The following is a 20,965-nucleotide window of genomic DNA, read 5'->3' on the forward strand; positions in this document are numbered from 1 at the left end:
AGCACTATCACATACCACATTTTGTTCAGCCATTCCTCATATTATGGACACCCCCTCAATTTCTAATTCTCTGCCACCACAAAATTAACTGCTAGAAATATATTTGTACAAGTAGTCTCTCCCCTTTTTTGAGGGATTGCATCTCTTTGGGATACAGACCTAGTAGTGATATTACTGGACTAAAGGGTATGCATTGTTTTATAGCCCTTTGAACATAATTCCAAATTGCCCTCCAGAATGGTTGCATCAGTTCACAGCTCCATCGACAATGCATTATTGTCTCAATTTTGCCATCTTCCAACATTGATCACTTTTCTTTACTCTCATGTGGCCAATATGATAAATGATACCTCAGAGTTGCTTTAATTTGCATTCCTCTAATCAAGAGTGACTTGGAACATTTTTCTGTATGATTATGGCTATCTTTGGATTCTTTGTCAGAAAACTGCTTTTTTCATATCCATAGACCATTTGGGGAATGATTTGTATAAAATCTATCATTTCAAACTCTATTCAAGTACCAGCTTCTCCTTTTTAGATTACTCCAGTGGAAATTGATCTTCTACTTTGAATCTCTGTTGTCACATTCTCTTTCACACTCTGTTGTGAATCCCTGTCACATTCTATTTTGCATTTCCCTTATTTGTGTTTATGTCATATCTTGCCTTGTTAGATTGTAAGCTCGTTGTGGACTGGCACTCTTTCGTTTTTTATTTCTATAACTCCCTTCCTTCCTCATAGTACTTTTGTGCATTGTAGACACTTATTAAGTGCTTAATCAATTGAATTATATTTCTTTTCTCCAGTCCACTAATTTTTTTAGTAGTTATAGGTTTTATTTTCCAGTCCTTTTAAATATTGAATACTGTTAGTGCTGATATGCTTTCCTCATTTTAATAATTCTGTTCAACAAACATTTATTAAACAACTACTATATTCAGAGCATGGTACTAGGACCTAAGGATATACAGAGAAGAATAAGACATTATCACTACACTCATGAAGCTTATAAACTTAGAGTGAATGAATTTTCCCTTCATGAAGCTTATAAACTTAGAGTGAATGGATTTTCCCTATTACTAACCATAAATTAGTATAGAACATATCACAGAAAGAATCAGCATCAAAACTGAGATTCCTTGATGGTGTTTATATTAGCTAGTTTATACTATATATAAAATTTTATAAATGGATTGAGTTAGACTTTTGTTTAATCTTGAAGTTTCATGAATAAAATGGCTTTTCCTAGAAAAAGTGATGATATAATCTTGACAAGTTTATATTACTTTTTGGAGTCTTTAATAAATCAGCTCATTTTGTGTTTAATTTGTCTATGTCTCTTATAGGAATAATGATAAAACTTTGTGATCCTCAAGGTTTTAATCTATAAAATATAGATAGTTCTTTTAATATTATCCCGATGTTATCATAAGGCTCATATGTGATACTGAATGTAAATGTAAAGTACTTTACAACTCTTGGAAGTACTATAGAAATGCCAGTTGTTAGTACTATTATAAACTGATAATAGTTATAGCCATTGAAATACTTAACAGCTTAGCAAAGACAAGACTATAGGTTCATAATATTATCTATTGTTTTTTTGGTTTGGTGGTTGCTTTCTGAAATAAATGTTTTTTTTTCTTGTTTCTCCCTCTATCTCACCATTACAGATTACTGTTTTCCAAAGTGAAGTTGGAGTCACTCTGTCGGGGCCCAGATGAGGCCCTTCTTACCTGCAAACACATGTTACAAATATGGAAATCCTGTTACAACCTCACTAATCCCAGGTAAGTGACCAGAGCATCTTGTTTTACATTGTCTTTGCATAGTTCCCCAATGAACAGAATTCTTTCAAATTGGCATTTTAGCCATTATTAACCCATTATTGAAAATTCTTTCCTTGTTCTTTTTACAGATAGTTCTTTGGGAAGCATGGCTAGAAAGTACTTCCAGAGGCAGGAAGTTATTTTAATGAACTACAAGCTCAACCCTCCCTCTCTTCCTGCCTTCCCCCTCCTTCTCTTCCTCTCTCCTTTCTCCTTCTTTCCCTTTCACCTTATCCCCTTCTCCTCTCCTTTCCTTCCTCTGTTCTTCACTCCCCTTCCCCTTATACCCCGCCCCCACCCCAATCTGGTCTCGGGCAGGATAGAAGTATAGGAGTGACCTCAACCCTGGTTTTTTTGGCATGGGAGCTTTGACTTGGTCCTCTGTTTCGGACATGGACAGGTTTACCTCTTCTTAGGCAACATGATTCTGCACTCCTTCTTGCTTTTATATGTTCACATTTTAATGGTGACTTTATGCAGACAGCTGATCAGCTTTGCCCATTGTAGATTGGAATTTCCAAACCTAAGATATCCACCAGCCTCAGCCTCCCCTTAGCCAGAATTATAGGTTTGAACCACCATAAATGACTGCAAACTTGGTATAAATCAGCAGTATGGCGTGGAAACGAAAAACCTAAAATGATGTTAGGTCGTATAAATAGAGACAAAATATTCAGAAAAGCAGTCCCACTATATTGTGCCCTGATTGGATCCCATCTGGAATGCCATTTCAACTTGCTCATACATTAGAGACTGTCATGATAAAGTCTGAATTTTGTTGTTATTGTTATTTTTATTGTATCTAATTCTTCAGGATCCTGTCTGAAATTTTCTTGGTAAAGGTACTAAAATGTTTTGCCACTTCCTTCTTCAGCTCTTCTTAGAGATAAGGAAATTGAGGCCAGTAGGGTTAAATGACTTGCCCAGGGTCACACAACTAGGAAGTGTCTGAGGCTGAATTTGATCTCAGGAAGTTGAGTCTTTTTGACTCCCAAGTCTGGCACTCTATCCACTCTGCTACCTAGCTTTCTGTATATTCCTAGTGAGAAGGAAAATCTTGTCCACATGTCTGGATGAGAAACAATATATTTAAATGGCATTCAGAGAATTCATTCAGCCTTATAGAAAAGTACTGAAAAGTCCACAAAATATTACCAAATCATTTCTTGTTTAAGGAGTTTGAATTTTAGAGAAACATGTAATAATTCTTTTGGTTCAATCTTTTAATTTTTATTAAAAGTGGGATAGTCACCAACTTCAGGAGGAGAACTACATAGTCTTAGTGCTTCTCTTCCTTTGTGTTTTAACGGAATAGATCCCTTCATTAAGCGTTTTTTGCCTTGTTATCTTGGGCAAAGCCAAGATGACTGGATCAGGTCAGTCCTGGAGTTAATGGAGCAGATGTGAAGTAAATATGGTGGCTTGAATGAGTGTTTCTTACAAAAATCTATAGAGATACTTTGTGAATGAAGCTCTCTAGATATATAGTGCTGGTCATTTTACATCTTCTGCGTGTCTGCACACCAGCGGACCCCCCACCCCCCTATTCTTTTGGCTGTGGAACTGTTCAGGCCACTTAACTTAAAAGCCTGCTGTTTTTTCCTAACACACATGAATGTTATAAGAATAATTCCATTCTAAGGATCCAATTTTTCTGAGGATAGAGACAAAAATATTATGTATTGATATTTCCCCGCAGGGTTAGTCTTTAATAGAAATGTTACTGTTATCTAAAAGAAATTATCCTCTTATCTTAGTGGAAGTTTGAGGGCAAATCCAAGCTTAGTTTCCCATTTTTCTCTTGCTTATATCTCCTTTATGGAGGATAAAATAAATCTACCACTTTTCTATTGCCAATTTTTACCCAGTCCTCCACACTTCACCCACCTCCCCACATTTTCTCCCACTTAGCAACCAAGAATATTGAATGTGAGGAGAAAAATAGCAAAAATTTTAAAGTTTAAAATAAACATTTGAAAGAAAAAAAGCCTCCACTGTGTCCATATTTCCTATTAGCTCATTGAAGTTAAGAGAGATCAGTCTTCTTTCTGTATTATGTAGCATTTGTTCCTTGCATACACAGTATAGATGCATGAGAAATATTTGTTGAATTAATTGCTTATAGTAGTACCCTCAGTCATCTCAGAGTGAAAAGAGAAGGGGCTAGTTTTGCAAGGCTTACTCTGTTTCGCTTTTTAGTCTTTAAAAATTTCCTCCATAGAATTGAAATAAATGCTTTTGGAGTGATGTGATATATCCCCCTTTTCCATTTTGCTAATGTACTTATTCCTTTGTCCCCTAGTAAAATTAAATCTTCTGAATATCATAAAGAACAAAGCAATTATGTGCCAGGCCAGTGTCCAATATTAGGTCAGCCTATGTTGTTGCTGTTACCTGGTTAATTAGATCCAGCTTCTTAATTGCTTTGATTTCATGGGTCTGCCAAGTTGTACAAGTGTCATCAACAGTGACCTTTTAGACAGGGAAGGATCACATAAGAGAATTAAGCAAGGATGGTATAGGGAAAGAGAGGAAGGAATCTTAAGTAATCATAGAATTTGAGAGTTGGAAGTAACATCAGTGGCCATCTAGGTACTTGATCCAAATCTCTATATCTGATCTCTTTTAGCTAAAAGTCATTTGTTTTCTATCTCCATTAGCATTTGCTTTTACCTATGCTAAGAACATGATTTCCACGGCTATCGCTGTTGATGTTATAGAGGACAACATGGGCAGTAAGGCAGCAGCCAAAATGGGCAAAATGGCTCATAAACTCTGAGCTAGTAGTGTGCAAAACCCCCATGTCAGATCACAGATTAGAAGGGAATTAAAAGGCATTTAGCCCATGACTTTGAACAGTTTGAAATCGCTTTTCAAATGCTGTGAGCAAAGTGGTGGGTGGGATTTTTGTGTCCATGGGTTCATTTGCCAAGGAGTTTGTCATTTTAAGTGAACCCTGTTTTTTACTACCTGAAGGCTTCAGATTTGCTCGCCACAAGCAGGGTAGAGTTTTACCAAACGTGTTGTATCCTTTCCATTGTGTCTTTAGACTGAAAATTCAAAAGCTCTTTTAGTTCTTATGCCAAAGTAAATTAATAATAGAAGATAGTGTGAATTCTGACCTCCTCTTTATCTTCAGGTTTGAAGCTTTTCTGTAAACTGAGTTTTAGGTATTTCAATACTGAATAATATTAGCAATTGCTTTAAAAAACAACCCCAGTCTGACATGTTTTGGGAAAGATTGAATTAAAGGAGAAGACTGATTGTGAACTCCTGTTACTTTATAATAATCTGATTTTGAGAATGTTAGTTGTGAAACATTGTAAAATTGTGACCTCAGGGCAGGCGTATGTGTATGGGCTTCTTGTAAAACTACTGACAGCTATAGTCCTGCCATCTAACTTCTTCTCCACTGTCCTTTGGAACCCATGGCACCATTACAGGACTGTAGTGGAAGACAGGAATTAATAGGACCAGTTCTAAAACTGATTTCCCTCCTATTTCTTTGACTCATCTACAACTACTGTCCAGGAGATAAAGGCCTCTGAGAGACTGCTGGGGAAAGGGAAAAGAAATTTCCCCAAACCTTACCCAAGAAGTAGTTAATATCCTACTGAAATCATTCATTTTTACAGAGTACCCATAATTAAAATCAATAGAGCTTGACTGAGTTTTATAGAGATTTTAGTGAAGCTAGGTGAGACAGCTCATTTCATGAAATGAAGAAAAGGAGGGTTAGGGTGTTAGTGTTTTTGAAAATTGGCACTTTATTTCTAAAACAGGATTACTAAAACATTTAACTTTTAATATCATCAACTCTTTATTTTCTGTTTCATTGAAAAGTAAGATGAGTGAGATGTATAGGACTAAAAAGAACTATATATTTCTCTAAAACTTTATTTTTCCTAACCAGAACTACATCAAAATAATGTAGTAGATTAGGTCCCCCCCCCCCTTTCTCTGGTCTTCTTTTATATAAGATGCTCTGAATAGGGGGCATGGGGTTGGGGAGAAGGATTTTCAGATTTAATTAACCTAACAGAATGATTTTGTTAAATAATATCCTCAAATGAGAAAATAGGAATTCAAAGAAAGAATTGATTTAGCTGACTTCCCAGGAGGAGAAGGTAGAGAGAATCTGAGGAAATTGTGTCTCAGTCAGGATTATGAGTTGCCATGGTAGCCAAAGGTTACCTCCCTCCCTCACCTGATGGGTCATATGAAAGTCAAATCTTGAGTATTTATGAATCTGTATCATGTAAATGGGAGGACTACAGATTGCATAAGACACCCAACATAATTGTTAATCAGTCACAAAAGCCTGATTATTTTTAGAGAGTGAGAATTTTCAGTGTGGAAACAAAAGCATCTCTGTTTTCAATAGATAATTGTTGCTTTTACACTTTTTTGAAAAGAAAATATGGAAGGTAGAGCAAGAAATGTAATAAATCCTGTTCCTCACTCAGTCAGTTGACAGGCAGGGAGAACATGGATCCAATATTTCTGCCAGTAATTGAAGTTTCACAAATTAAGATAGTAGTAATAGACCTTAATTATGTTGATTTCCAGTATCCCATAACCTCTGTACAACTGACCAGCCATTTATTACCCAGTGCCCAAATCATTGCTGCCCTTCATTTCCAACTTTTTAAAAGTGAGCACAAAGGTTGAATGTTGATTGTCCTTGGGAAATATAACTCTGTCATTATCTGTAACATAAATGAGCAATAAAGTATAAATACCTTATTTTACAAGCATTTACTTGGGATAATATATTTAAAGTATTTTATAAACCTTAAAGTGCTATATGAATGCTAGCTGCTACTATTACTATTAGCTGAATGTGGAAGACCCAGTGAAGACACTGAGGCAGAGACTTGTTCAGGGTTGCACAGCTAGTTACTGACCAGTTGAGAATAAAAAATTGTTTTTTTTTCCTTTATCCCAATCTCAAGTCCATTTCAGAAGGCCACTAATAATATGAACTCTTCACAGTTCCCCAATTCTGACTCTTTAAGTCAAGTTTATAGGATTATGACAAGATTAACACTTAAAACAAAGCATCTTGAGTTTCTTTCCTTAGATCTGGTCAATTGAAAATTAAATATAGCCTTTTTATATATAAATATCATGTACTTCCTGTTATTAGATAATTGTGCTATATTATCAGAGTCTTCCAAAATATTTCTAAGTGGAAATGAAGGAGTTATGTGCTGAGGTTTAATTATTTATAGTGTTAAATTAAAGAAATATCTGTGAATAAACCAGTGTTGAAAATTTGTTATATTAGTCCAAAAGAAGATCACTGATGACTATTGATCATGCCCCTAAAAATGTGGTCTCTTTCTAAAGGGAAAAGTTAACACACACTGAAAAATAATACTGATTGATTATAGGATTTAATCTGCTATATTCAAACCAGATTTAGGGGGAAGGTATGTGTAATATATTAAAGAACAATTCATAATGATAAGGAATGTGATAATAGTTTAGTTTAATCATGCACTCATTCAGATACAATTGTATCAATTCTAAATCATGGAAATAAGAGATTAGTTGCCAAAATAAATGTACTATATGAAGTAATATTTATAGCTGATAAATCATCTGTGCCCAAGAAAATTGCTTCCCATTTCCCAAAGAGATTAACTACTTTATTACATAGAAAAATGGCTACTTGCAAGTAGTATTAAATGTTATGCCCAATACAAGGGAAGGTATTTCCCTTTCTTGTAAAATGTTATAATCTTGTAACAAAAATTTAATCTTCTTCCTTGATGCAAAAAGATTTAAATCCTCAGTGGCAGATAGCATTATTGTTCAACTTTCAGTTGGCTTTATGGGTGCTTTGGTAGAAGCAGAATATACAAAGAAAAATAGTTTGGGTTTTTTTGGCTATATGTAAAAAATTCTAGAATTAGCTTAAAAGCCAAAGAACTCTACCTCTGTGATATGATAGTAATGGTAGTAGTAATTGTTGTTATTATTGTTGTAATTTTTATTGTAATGATAGTAAAAAGAACTTAAATTTGTCAAGGTGCTTTTCTTTCAACTACCTCATGAAGAAGGTAATACAAGTATTTTAATCCCTTTTATAGATGAGGAAGCTGAGACTCAAATGTTAAGTAACTTGCTCAGAGGAACAAAGTTAGTGAATACCAGAATCAGGATTTTTAACCCAGATTTCCTAACTAAAATCCATTATTTTTCTGTTTCACCATCTTGACCTGTAACTGCCTTCCACAGTACTTTGCCAGATTATTTTTCCACAAGACTGTCTTGTTTGAAGTACTGTATGGTAGATTTACTTTGTGAGTCCAGGGTATAGTGGAGAAAACATTTGGGAGTCAGGAGACCTAGGTTTTAGTCTCAGCTCTTCCTCCCAGCTAACAACTGTGTAAATTGTTTGTTTGTCCTGAGCCTAGTAAAATGAGACAATTGAAGAAGATATTCTCCAGATTTTGTTACAGCTCTAAAAATACATGACCCCCTTTTAGATGAATGATAATTTAGAGAGGAAATGCTAAACTTTTTTTACCATCAAGGACCTGAACCACATAAGGACCTGAGTCCCAGTAACTCACTGACTCTGGATAAATCATTTAGCTACTCTTTAACAGCTTAGTTTTCTTTTTGCCAAATGGAGATTTCATATACACACTCCTTGTGGGAATCAAATGTGATAATGGTTGTGAAAGTATTAGGCAGAATAGAAAGAAGAATGATAATGCCGACACTGCTTTTGTAACTGGTCAACACTTCTCTGGGCCTCAGATTCTTCATCTGTAGAATGAGAGAGTTAGATGAGATAACTGCTGAGATTCCTTCTAGATCCAAGGTTTAGATCTTAAGTGATTATTTTTGTAAACTGTAAGACTTGCTACCAGAAATTGAATAATAGGTGCCATCTCTAATTTTTACCTTCATTTGTGATATAAAATATAACAGTTCTGTCTGTCCATTTTATTAAGTTTCTACTATATGTGAGGCCTGGTAGTCTGTGCTGGGAATAAAATCATGAAAAATTAGACAGTTCCTGAGCTCCAGGAATCTATAATCTATCTGGTGAAGGGCACTGATGTGATCAGTGAAAAGGGGAGATTTGATCAAAATGCTGTAAGAAAACTGGAAGAGGGAAAGCTTGTTGTTAGCAACGAGGAATATTGATGGCTTTTTGGAGGAGCTAGTCCTAAGTTAGGCCTTGAAAGCAGGAGATATTTTCAACAGACTCGAGGCCTTAGGAGGAGATATGAGGTGGGAAATGGAGCAGCATTTAAAGCTAGAAAATCTCATGTTGAAGTTTTTGGGTTTTTTCCCCTTATGTAAGAGCAAAAATGTGGGTGAGGGCAGTAATGAAATTGAATTGTTTCTGTCTTGTTGGACCCTGAAAGGCATTCCCTCTTTGAGATTCCTCTATCAATAAGTCATGAAATAGGACCGCTCATCTTTTAATCTTTAGAAAGTGATGCCAGAAGAAGGACTGCATAATTGATTATATCTCAAGAATCAGTATTTGACTTTTTCTGTTCCAAATGACTGACATTTCTAGCTGTGTTTTACAGTGATTCTGGACGTGGGAGCAGTCTCTTAGATAGAACCATTGCTGACAGACGACAGCTTAATACAATCACTTTGCCAGACTTCAGTGATCCTGAGACAGGTGAGAATGAAAAGCAAAGGGGAAATGTGGAGGCCAAAAGCATGTTAAAAGAGACCAACAAAATTGGGGCTAGACAGAAGCATCTTTATGTAAATATTTCTAGTTCTTAACTTGCAATTTTTGAGCTTCTTTTATAAGTGTTTATGTACATTTAGGGTAGAACAGCTGGTAACTGCCCTAGCCAAGTCTTTGGGAAAGTTCATATTTTTCACTCTTTTCTTGGGAGCTAAAAATTAAAAACAAAAACATAAACAGGTCATGTTGTTCCTTTCCCGTCCCACCCCCCCCAAACCGTGGCAGTCCTTCTCCTTTTTCTGCCCTAACAATGGTTTTTCAGGCTTTTCTCTTATCACTTTCTTTTTAGACTTCACTCTTTAGTTTATAATTAATCACTTTTGAATTGATAAAGAAGACAAAGCACATACACCAAAGACTACCCCCATCTTGAAGATTTCAAGTTCCAGATCTCCAAATCAGTCCTCTCTAAATCAAATCCTGCACATGTTTATTAAGAGCTCCTCAGGGTGGCATCCTCTGTGCAAATACACCCTGTCATTTGGGTTTTCCATATTTGCCTAAGAACTGTGTAGTGTAAATATGTCTCTGAGTTCATAAACCAAAAACGAGTCACATTGAAAAACTACTGGCTGTTCAGTGACAATTTGGAGACTCGGCAGACTCACAAAACAAAATGAAATTCACTCAGATTCTAGTCCTGAAATAGTTTAGTACCCTGAGCCTGTATTTTGAACCTTATACTGTAGTACCCAGTGGATAATTTAATCCTCATCTGATTCTGCCTTGTATTTTATGATCTGGTTCTAGCACCTGTACTTTTTTAGATGTAAAGTATTAGGCCTTTACAGCAGAACACTTCTCCCTGACAGAGCCCTTTAAAAGACATCCATGCAAAGAGCACTCATGTAGATCTTAAAGTTCACCACCTCAGGAGAGTGAAGCCTCCTTCCTAGTAGCTGTCAACATGGTAAGGTACCCAGGACATTGCAGGACTTCATTCCAACAGTATGCAGTTTAACCCAGGCTGACACCGGGGTTGATTCACACAAACTACATTGACACTGCTGTGGAATTTACTTTATCATTTCTTTATCCTTATATATCTCCCTCCCTCCCTCCCCCTTTTCTTTCCCCTCACAACATTTACACTCTGGCTGGCCAGAGATGTCAGCTTCAGAGTTTCTGGTGACAAAAGTCTCTGGTTAAAATGAGTTGATTTAGGAGTTGTAAGGGAAAAGAAAGCTTAGAGAGTCTGGCTTAAAACTTGGGTTCTCTGTTGGCACTTGCAACCTAGCAAACAACCTAATAAAGTGGGCAGGAGTTTTTCTGTTGCCCAAATTAGCCATAGGTGGTTTGTAGTGTTTGACTTGTAAATCCAGGGAGGTTGAATTTCAGAAGTATAGTATCACACATGGTAAAATCTTCAATTTCTGGATACACAATAATTCCTTGTCTGGGTAACAGACTCTTACTCCTTTCTTTCTTTGAAGCAAAAGGTTCAAGACTAAAAGCCTATGCCAACCTCCCTGATTTCTTTTCTTCCTTCTATTCAAATTTAGGAGGGTACCTTGCAAGTGGGTTTAGGGCATGTGTAGGGGTGAGGTGCTTATACCGGTATGACTCAGAGGACTCAGCGCCTCACAATGGCAAAGGAATAGGCGTTTTATCATGATTAACTGCTGCGTGGAACAACTTTGTCATATCAGAGAAAAAGAGAAGGTATTGGGACTTATGACAGCACCTGCAATGGTTTAGACAGATCTGAAACAGCTGCTCTTGCTTCTTCCCTCTCCTCCTTTCCAGCTCCCTGTAAGGCGAGTCATACTAAATTCAAAATAATTTCCCTTCTAGCCTGACTTAGAGACAGTTACATACTTGAAGGATTAGTTGTCCTTGGGGTCCTAAAAATCTCCTCAAATGCTCCAGCATATTAAAAACAAATGATTTTTTCTTTAAAAAAAGATTTTAAAAAGGAAGTTTTAACATATATTTTGTTATCATTCTTCCTTTTATTTCTTATGGCATTTTTCTCTAGATACCTCAATGCCTTCCTAGTTAATTTCAAATCTTCTTGAATGCCTTGCTAACCAAATGAAGTGTTGCCAGTTGACTTCTAATGATGTTTTCCTGTGGTGCAGCAGTGTCTTCATCTTGGCACAGACCTTTTCCTCTTCTCCTAAATGTATTTTATTAATTTATCTGGTCTTTAGCAGACAGAACATTTATTCAGCTTTTAGGAAGACTGGAAATGGTTATGTCTAAACTCCATAGACAGAAATATTCAGAGAACATTGATCTGGTTTTTGTTGGTGAACTTTCTTTTAAAGAAATCTAGTGGATGAATGAATTTTTATTAAATAGCCAGAATGTGCCAGAAACTGTACAAATACCAAAGTGTAACAGACCCTACCCACACAGTGTTTATAATCTAACACTATTTAGGAGAACCAGAATCCACAAAACAAAAATTACTTTGCCAAGGAATTAATTTACTATAAGGTTCCTTTAAATAGCAGCTCCTTTTATACATCTAGTATTTGTTTATACTATTCAATGGAAAAATAGAGAAACTTCTCACTAAGATATTAGGAATACCATTGCTTCTTATAAAGGTCAGTCAGCAGTGGATATAAAACATCTCTTAAAAATTTTTTTTTAAAAATAAAGTACACATTTTCTCGACAAAAAAAAATGAGAATGCTAATAGATTTCTTTTATATAGTGCTTTGAGGTTTATAGAATGCTTTACTGGTATTGTTTCATTTTATCCTTAAAACAGCCCTGGGAGGTAGGTGCTGCTATTATCCCCATTTTACAGATAAAGGAACTGAGGCAAATAGTTGTTTTTTTTTTTTAATTTACAGCTAGTTAGTATTTGATGCTAAATTTGAACTCAAATCTTCTTGACTCTAGATCCAGCTTTTCTGTACATTATGGCACCTAGTCATTTGTGTGGGATTGGCCCTCAAAAAAAAAAAACCCCAACATTTGTTCTTCTATTTCTAACATATACCTTTAAGTATCCCAAGGAAAAATATAGTGTATTCATGATTTTGGATACATGTAGGTTATGTAGTTTGTGAGTTACAATGTATTTTAGACTCTGGGCTTCCCTATCCAGCATATACTCATTATTTCCCTGCCAGTAACTGGTTTTTGTTTTGTTCAGTGTTGCAGGTTAATTTTAAATATGAATCTGAGCAGAAAACTCAATTAACAAAGCAAACTTTCAGAGAAAAATAATTTATTAGATTACTTGCATTTTCCAAAGTAGGTAACCCAGAATCTTTTTTGATACTAAACTGCCTTGAGGCATTAAAAATTATGTTACTACCTTTAAAAGTTATTAATTACTACCTTTAAAAGTTATTAATTACTTCTATTATATTTTTTAAAATTTTGTTTCTGGAATTATATTAGATGCTTATCTTTGACTATCAGGAAAAGGAAGAAATCTTGGTACCTAAAGTCCAATTAAGTAGAAAATAACCATGATTATTGCACTTAGATGTTCATTTTCTTTAGTGAAAAGATTAAAAATAAAGTACCAACAAATCATAAAAGATGAAGACTCTCCACCTTACCTCAGCCATCTTCCCTGACTCCCATCATTATAATCAAGTAGGACCCAGCTGACAAAAAAGATTAAATTGTGTGTCAACCATGACTCTGAAGCTATGAATCATTGCTTTTTTATTGGAAGAAGTTGGTAGCTTCTTAAATAGATGAGATTAAAATTTTTTTTCCTTCTTTTTGTCTTCAAAATAAGATATGAGGTATTAAGATTGCCCCCCCCCCCCCGGAAAAGTAGACATTATCAGGCATCTATTCAAGGCACAATGTAACATTTAAGTTGGAAGAACTTTGTCCCTTTATGGAAACCCTTTGAATTGAAACCTGTAAAGGTCTAAACCTCACTGATTTTGTTCAGTCATCAGATAAAACAAGAAATTCAATGAATAGCATCTTTCCCAAATGGGACTAGGGATATAACCTCTGATCCTAGAAAGCTCAACAATCCATTCTTCATGATGTTTACTTGATATATCATTGTATTTGGTAATCCCTTTTGAATATGGAGTCTTGCTGCTCGAAAGAAATTCTTCATAAGTGCTTTTCAGAAAAGCTCATTTGGGATTCAGCATTTCTCATTTACATGACATTTTTATAAGCCAGAATAATCATATAAATGCTACCTGTTTTAGGAACTTTGACCCATCATTGATTTGACTAGAATGTATACTCCTGTTGATTATCATCACCCTTCCACTATCTTATCCTGGTGATTCTTGTCCTCCTCTTTCTACACATCTTCTTTAGAGAATATATATATACCCGATAAAATGGAAGTCAGGCTTTAGTTCTTTTAATAACTTGGGTGTTTGAAAGTACTGTTCAGATAGTCCAGCTATAGTTCCCAATTCTTGCTACACAACCTCCTTTTCCAGTTATTTGCATTCTTGATGAAATCTTTCATGCCACTAATTTAATCAATGAGAAATTTAAGAAATCATGTTCTAATTCTGATCACTTTAGTGGTGTTTTACAGAATATAAAAGTCAAAAACAAGTTTTTCCAAAAATTCTAAAGTTTCCTAAATTAAATCTGTTTTGTTTTAGTAGGTCTTGCCAAGGAATTTTCCCTCTGCAAATTTCATTTCTTTTCATTCTATTTAATTCTTGTAGATCAAACAATGCAAAAAAAAAATTACCATTGTTTAAAGATCATTTGTTTTCCATGCATGTTATTCTATTGTCAAGTATTGGAACTGAATGTGTATTATATTACCTCATTTTATTTTCAGTTTTCTTTAAGTATATTAAAATTGTATACGTAGATTTCTCTCCCTTCCCTCTACCCCCTGTTTTTGTGTATTTCAGAGGAATTACATTGTTTTTATTTGTGGGGTTTGGGGTTTGTGTTTTGTTTGTTTTTTTTTTTTTTGCCTTTATCCTTTCTTTCTCTCTTGCTTTTGTAGTGTCAGATTCCTCTTCCTCCTCCTCTTCTCTTTCAAGAACAGAATCTCCTCTCCACCTGTTTGTATCTACTCATCTTCCACATTCTCATCCCAAACCTGACACTTTTGTGCGGCCCCGGGCAGCTTATTCAGTCAGTGACCCAGCCCCGCACCAGGAACCCTCTCTCTGTAAAAAAATGTTTTTGCCATTCCTGTTTAGTTTGCTTGGTGTTTTTGTTTTCTGATAATCTTTCTAACTGGTAAGCCATGTTTAATGAATATACAGAAATATTCAGAAAAGTTAGAAAGAAGAAAACCCTGCCCATTAAAACATCAGGGAGTTGGAAATAGAGAGATGGGCATGAAAATGGGACCTACATATAAACACATAAAAGTCCCAGATGACTATGGTTCTCAAATTCAAAGTTGTCTTTTTCCTAATTGAAAAGAAAGTTGATAGTTCTTGTTCAGAGGATCAATAAACATTCAGTATACTGAATGCCTTTGGAAAGTGAGCAATGCTAGATGTCTTTTTATATCCAGTATTATAGTGTTTTCCAAAAGCCAAGATACAAAGTGCCTCACCAGAGTCCAGCCCTGGGCATGCAAGATACCTTTCCAGAGCTTATGAATTCTTTTAGGGTGATTTTCTGAATTTAGTGTGAATACATAACAGTTTTGTCATTATATTAAAGAAAATGGGGTTAGTATAAAAATATCATCATAAATATTTTCAGTTTTAATTTTAGAAACAGTTGCATTGTTAATAGTCAGATTTCAGATACCTTTTGTTACCTCTAAGTTGCTCTTCCATTTTCAAAGAAGGAAACTATAATGTTTGTTGTGAAACTTTGCAGAGAAATGGAAAGGGAATAAGATGGTAGAGGGTGAAAGGGAATAGGTATTTATATAGCTCCTATTATGTGCCAGTCACTGTGCTAGGCACTTTTTACAAATATGGTCAGACTTGATCCTCACAGCATCCTTGAGAGGTAGATGTTATTTTTCTTCTCATTTTATAGTTGAGGTTAAGTGATTTGCCCAGGGTCACACAGCTAGCAAATATCTGAGGCAAGATATGAACTCAAGTCTTCCTCATTCCTGGCCCAGCATTGTAGGCACTATGTCATTAAATGAGGCAATGTTCTAGTTTAATCTTGCTTAAATTGATATTAAAATGGAAGACAAATTTGTGGTAGACAAAGGAACTATCTGTTAGGAAAGCTATTCATGGATTAAAATGAATTGTGTTGGGTGGTGATTTATTGTTATACATAGCCACCATATAAGGTTATAACATTCTCATTTGTGCACTTTGTCCAAGTTTTCTTTCATCGATTTCTTTATTGTTCATTCACACTGAATATTATTGAAGAATTTCATTATAGAATTATACACAACTATTTCTTATTCTAATTTTTAAGATGTGTACTTAAATCAATGATTCCCAGGGATAACTAATGCTTCATTAATAGAAAATTATTTTCTCTAAAGGAGAGAAATTTGTTTTCCATCATCTGAATGATTAACCCATTATGTTATTCCATACCCACACAAAGTAGAGAAATAAAACTATTATCTGAATAGTTCAAACCAAGGAACTCATGGACCTCAATTATCTGCTATTTCAAGTGTTTGAATTCTACTGTTAACTTTAAAGATATTCAAGTTTTGTGTCTCTTTAATTCACTAATGAAGAGAAAAAAGCCAGTAGCACATTTTATCTTCCATCAGTTAATTAGACTATATTTTTATATACCTGTGTATGTGTATATATGTATACACACATATATATTTAAATTAAGTCCTTAGGGCAAATCTCCAATTTCTTTTTTTTTTTACTCCAGAAAATAATTTTTTACAGAATTACCATAGGCCAACCTTGGTCCTAAATGAAAACTAGATTTTACTGTGTCTGATATACTTCATCAACCATTCATTCATCATGAAACTCATTAAAATCATGTGGTAAATAGGTATTGAAAAATATGTTATTTAGTACCTAGAGAAGCTTTTTGTTTCACTATAATTTTGGAGTTCTGAGGTTTTGATTTTCCTTTAAACACCTGACAACAAGTTAATTAATAAATTGTTATGGCATTGAATCTCCTCTAAACTTTCTGTTCATTGTCGTACACTGTGCAGCCAGAGCAGTGCTCAGTTTATTTATTTATTTGTGTTTTTTTTTTTTTGGTGTAGCTATCTGAGTCATTCCTCAGGGGATATCTAATTACTTATTAGGAGATGTTTAGCTGAAGCACTGGCCTTCTAAGACTCTTTTTTTTTTTTTTTTAAGATGGGGTGGAGTAGGATAAGCATCTTTTTCTATTTTATGTGTTGAAATGCAGTGTCTCCATTATAAACACCTGATAGAAGGCAATGAAGTTGAATCACTAAGCCTTCCCTTTTGAATTAACAGGTTTTCAAGGTTCAAAGTTTTATGGTTATTTTTCCCATTTTTATTTTATAGGAAGAATTTGCTTAATGCTTGTGAATACTGGCCCATAAATGGAGCTTATTTAAAGAAAGATTTAAAACGCTTTTAAGAAATAATTTCCTTGAGAATTTCTTTTTTTGGAAACCAGATTTATTTTGTGAATTGGTCAGTATCATGTGAACTTTTTAATCAGGAGGCAAATGCCTGGCTGCCTTTCTTTAAATTAAAAAAAAGAAAAAGAAAGAAAGAAAAATGTGTTAGAAAAATACACAGGGCACTGCTTATTTGAAATCTAGTCAAAATGAGACTTAACAGTTGGAAAGTTATCAGAAATTGATTTGCTTTCTTGTTTTTAATTTTATATTTTTGTTTTTAATTTGTGATTTAATTTGTTGTTTCAAGGCAACTCTCCAGAAGCATACGTTCATGGTTTTTCTTCCCTTTTTTCAGTTAGTAAGTAGATTACAGCTCTATTAACCTTTTTAGGCCTCCTTCTATCCTTCCCACAATCACACCTACCTTCTTCACCACAGAATGCCTCTGTTTGGGTTGATGGGTTGTGGGCAGTTGACATAGTGTGTAAAGCAAGGCTGAAGCATGTTCGGCCATCTGGTCACCCTAAGGGCTGTTTCATTTTAAGATGTGAAAGCACTCATCTATTGCTTGAGTTTAATTATTGAAGAGGCAGTATTCTTTTGTCATGGACTACAAAGAGGCATATTAAGGAAAAGAGTAGACATTTTGGGTTAATGGTAGGAGCACTGCTCTGGAAGTATAATGCATGTAGTCAAAAGTTATTTCACTCCCATGAGTCTCAAATTTTTCTATTCTAAAATGAAGGTATTGGATTAAATTATCTTTAAAATCCCTTGGCTCTAAATTTTTATCCTAAGCAGAGAGAAATGTATTCCAGTAATTTTATTAAAATTAAAAGTGGAACATAATTTTTATTCTGTCTACTAGATTGTGGAAGTGACTAAGCAACCTCCCCAGGTGTAAGTAGGTGTTTTAGGGGAGATACTAATTCTTTTAAAGCATCCTGGTGCTACTTAGTACTCTAGTGCATCCTAATGGCCTGTAATAATGAATGCACCTCTGAAAGTAACCAGGAAGTTGCTTTCTCATCTATAAATTGTATTTGTTATAGTGACTTTAGTCCTGCTTAGCAACATAAAAAACCATACTTAGAAAAAAGAGATATTTCTGAAGTTGTGAAGTGATTATTCTCATTACAAAGAGGCTCTTTGACATATAAAAGGATTTACCTCTAGGTTTTCTTTCATCATTCATTCAATCGATATTTATTAAGCAGCAACTTGGTATGCCTGAAGTATATGACCTCTAAAATTCAACTTAACATGTAAATTTTCAGAAATATATAATATGAAGCAAAGCTTATTTAATTTTTAAGGGTACTTGATTACTTTCTAATTACCTTACTTTTATTCCTGAAGTTCTTGGGCTCTCTTAGAAAACCCTGGGTAGAAGTACTGAGATTTAGCTTCTTGGGTCAATTTTTCAAACTATTGATTCTAGTGAAGCCCATTGCTCTCTTCATGAAACATGTCAACTTCAATGAAATAATCATTCTTTAAGAATGAATAGCCCAAGAAGGGAAAGAGAAAAATAGATCAATAGTAGAATAAATCAAAGCCCAAGATAAAATTGAGAAGCCAAAAGCAAAATATTAATTTTTCTCTTTCCATTATGATTAGCATTTTCTTACTGGCTCAGCTTTTTACAAATGCAGAATATTATGTTTTGATAAAAACAAGACTAATAAATTATTGTATGACTAATAAATTGTACTTGATTGTATGAGACTGCTAAATGCAATAGTTTTTTTTTTTTTGCTTTAATTCAAATACAAAATTATTCCAGGATCTAAAAATTATAATTTAGCAGCCATCCCATTTCTGATCTGGTGACTTTTCTGTCCTTTTCCTATTACATTTTAAATAGTTAAGTGTCTTTATTTCCTTTTCCCAATGTCCAATTTCCCAGTGCAAAAAACAAAGGGCTTTCCACTTAATAGGCACTTGAGAAATATCTATTGAAAGAATAAATGGCTACTAAGTTCAGCACAGAGTTAATACTTTTTCCCCCCATCAAGTTTTTGAGATTTAAAATATTCCTTTTACTAGTAAGAATAGTTTCCCCCTATATTTTAGGTTTATAAAATGCTTTCCTCACAATTTATGAAGTAGGTCAGGCAAGTAATATTACTAACAACATCACAGTTGAAGAAATTCTGAAGCTCAGAGAAAGAACAGGTCTTGCCTCACTCATGCCAGTAGCAAGAATTGGGTGCTTCATTTATACTAAGGTCTTCTGATGCCAGGACCAGTATCCTCGATACTGATGTTGCTTTTCCATCCATATAAGCAAATTGTATACATTCATAAGACAACTTATGAATCTACAGAAAATAGCCCCCAAAGTATTTTAACATTTGGGTTTGAAACCTTTAATCAAGAATTAGTCTATTTTTTTAAGCCAGAAAAAGGGGGGGGGGGATGGGATGATGACTGTTCTCTTGTTCTTGAAGGGAATAGTAATGTTACTAGGAGAAAGGAGCTGTCTGGGCCCAAAGACAAAAAGCCTTATGAATATTTAGTGTGGAGTATTTATGTGTAAATTGAAGCATCTGCCCATTGTAGTCCTATAGAAAATACTGTCTCTTTGTAGTACTTAAAGCCCCTGTTGGTAACTTATTTATACATATACAAATAATTTTCCTGCATGTTTTCTGAATGACCTTATAAAATGCCTTGCTGTTTGACTCTGGCACATGAGAAATTTGAAGCATGGTGCCTTTTGCTCTGCATGATGTAGTGACATCCAGATCTCTTCCTTCTCTCAATGGGATAATTTCTTGAAACATAACTTAAAAAGAATTTTCACTTTCCAGGATGAGAGAGAACCTGAAGGTTTAAATTGAATTGTACATTTAACATGCTGTAGTTATTTGGAAATCATAATCTTGTAAGGTTTGGGTCCATGGGTTCATTCTTGTTGACATAGTGATGATGGGCTGTCAGGAAAAAAGAAGCCTAATAATAGCCACCAACTAAATAACTTTCTTGAAGACTTGTCCAAAAGGAATCTCATGACTGGGTTCATTGTTACAGCATTTGGGGCCCTGGTTTCTCTCTAGCGCTCATAAATGCCAATAAATATACTAAGAATTCTTATCCTTGGATCCTATCAGCTCTCTGTGATTGGTGCTTAAATTGTGAAGTGCTGGACTCACATGTAGTCTTCCAAAGCAACATAAGATGATCTTATATTGATTAAATATGGTGTCCCCCTCCCCCGCTACACTGTTCCTTCTTTACAACATTTGCCTAGGTCATATAGAATATAGAGGAGCATTTCTGTCCTATCCTAAGGGGAAATCAGCATGAAATCAGAAGGTCCTGAATAAAAAAAGAAGTGTTCTTGCTAAACTGGCCCTGAAGCATGGAAGGAGAGAGCTAGCTCTCATCTGGGAGTGAGGCTTCCCTGGCCCTCAATTCTCTTACTCCTGGCTTCAGCCCTTGGGGTAGCTGCAAGTGTCCTCAGCTAGTGCTAGCCTACTGCAGGGATGGGATGATTTCATCTTCAAGCAAGGTATTAAGAACTAGAAATTCTTTTCCTTTTGAAAACCAAATGTTCTGATCAAAGCTTGCTGACAGTGCTGAGTCATTCTTACTGCTGTTTAATATTCAGAGACATTAAGAAAATGAAGCCATAGCGTTTTGAGAAATCGAAGACTAAGGAAACTATTGATAGGCGATATCTAGTTATTTGAGGTCTAGAGGGACTGTAGGGGCCCAGAGTGTATTTTTATATTTCCAGGGCTGTAGCTGTAGCTCTGCAGAAGTAAAACAGAAGAGACATTTATGACAAATGCATGAGGAGGTCATGAGTATATACATCCACATGCTTATTCATTTCTCGTGTTTAGACACATGGCAGTTCACTTAGTTCTCCAGATGCCATGAAATGACCCTAAATTCAGATTTCCAAGTATAGTAACATGATCTGCTGATAGAATTTTTAGAATTTCTTCACAACACATT

General features: G+C 34.9%; 1 protein-coding gene across 9 annotated transcripts in view; it reads left to right on the top strand.

The window, feature by feature from the left end:
* TTC7B (tetratricopeptide repeat domain 7B) overlaps window positions 1–20,965 on the top strand; it is a 353,505-nt gene that overhangs the window by 229,126 nt on the left and 103,414 nt on the right. For 5 of the 9 annotated variants that reach the window (XM_056810528.1, XM_056810526.1, XM_056810525.1 and 2 more), the window contains 4 exons: window positions 1,674–1,790; window positions 9,392–9,489; window positions 14,486–14,653; window positions 17,304–17,354. In XM_056810528.1, coding sequence (XP_056666506.1) covers window positions 1,674–1,790; window positions 9,392–9,489; window positions 14,486–14,653; window positions 17,304–17,354 — 434 coding nt within the window. The remainder of the gene's footprint in view (window positions 1–1,673; window positions 1,791–9,391; window positions 9,490–14,485; window positions 14,654–17,303; window positions 17,355–20,965) is intronic. The other 4 variants (XM_056810527.1, XM_016422112.2, XM_056810529.1 and 1 more) reach the window with 2 other exon arrangements.

Source organism: Monodelphis domestica, chromosome 1 (genome assembly GCF_027887165.1).
Source record: "Monodelphis domestica isolate mMonDom1 chromosome 1, mMonDom1.pri, whole genome shotgun sequence".
Taxonomy (NCBI): domain Eukaryota; kingdom Metazoa; phylum Chordata; class Mammalia; order Didelphimorphia; family Didelphidae; genus Monodelphis; species Monodelphis domestica.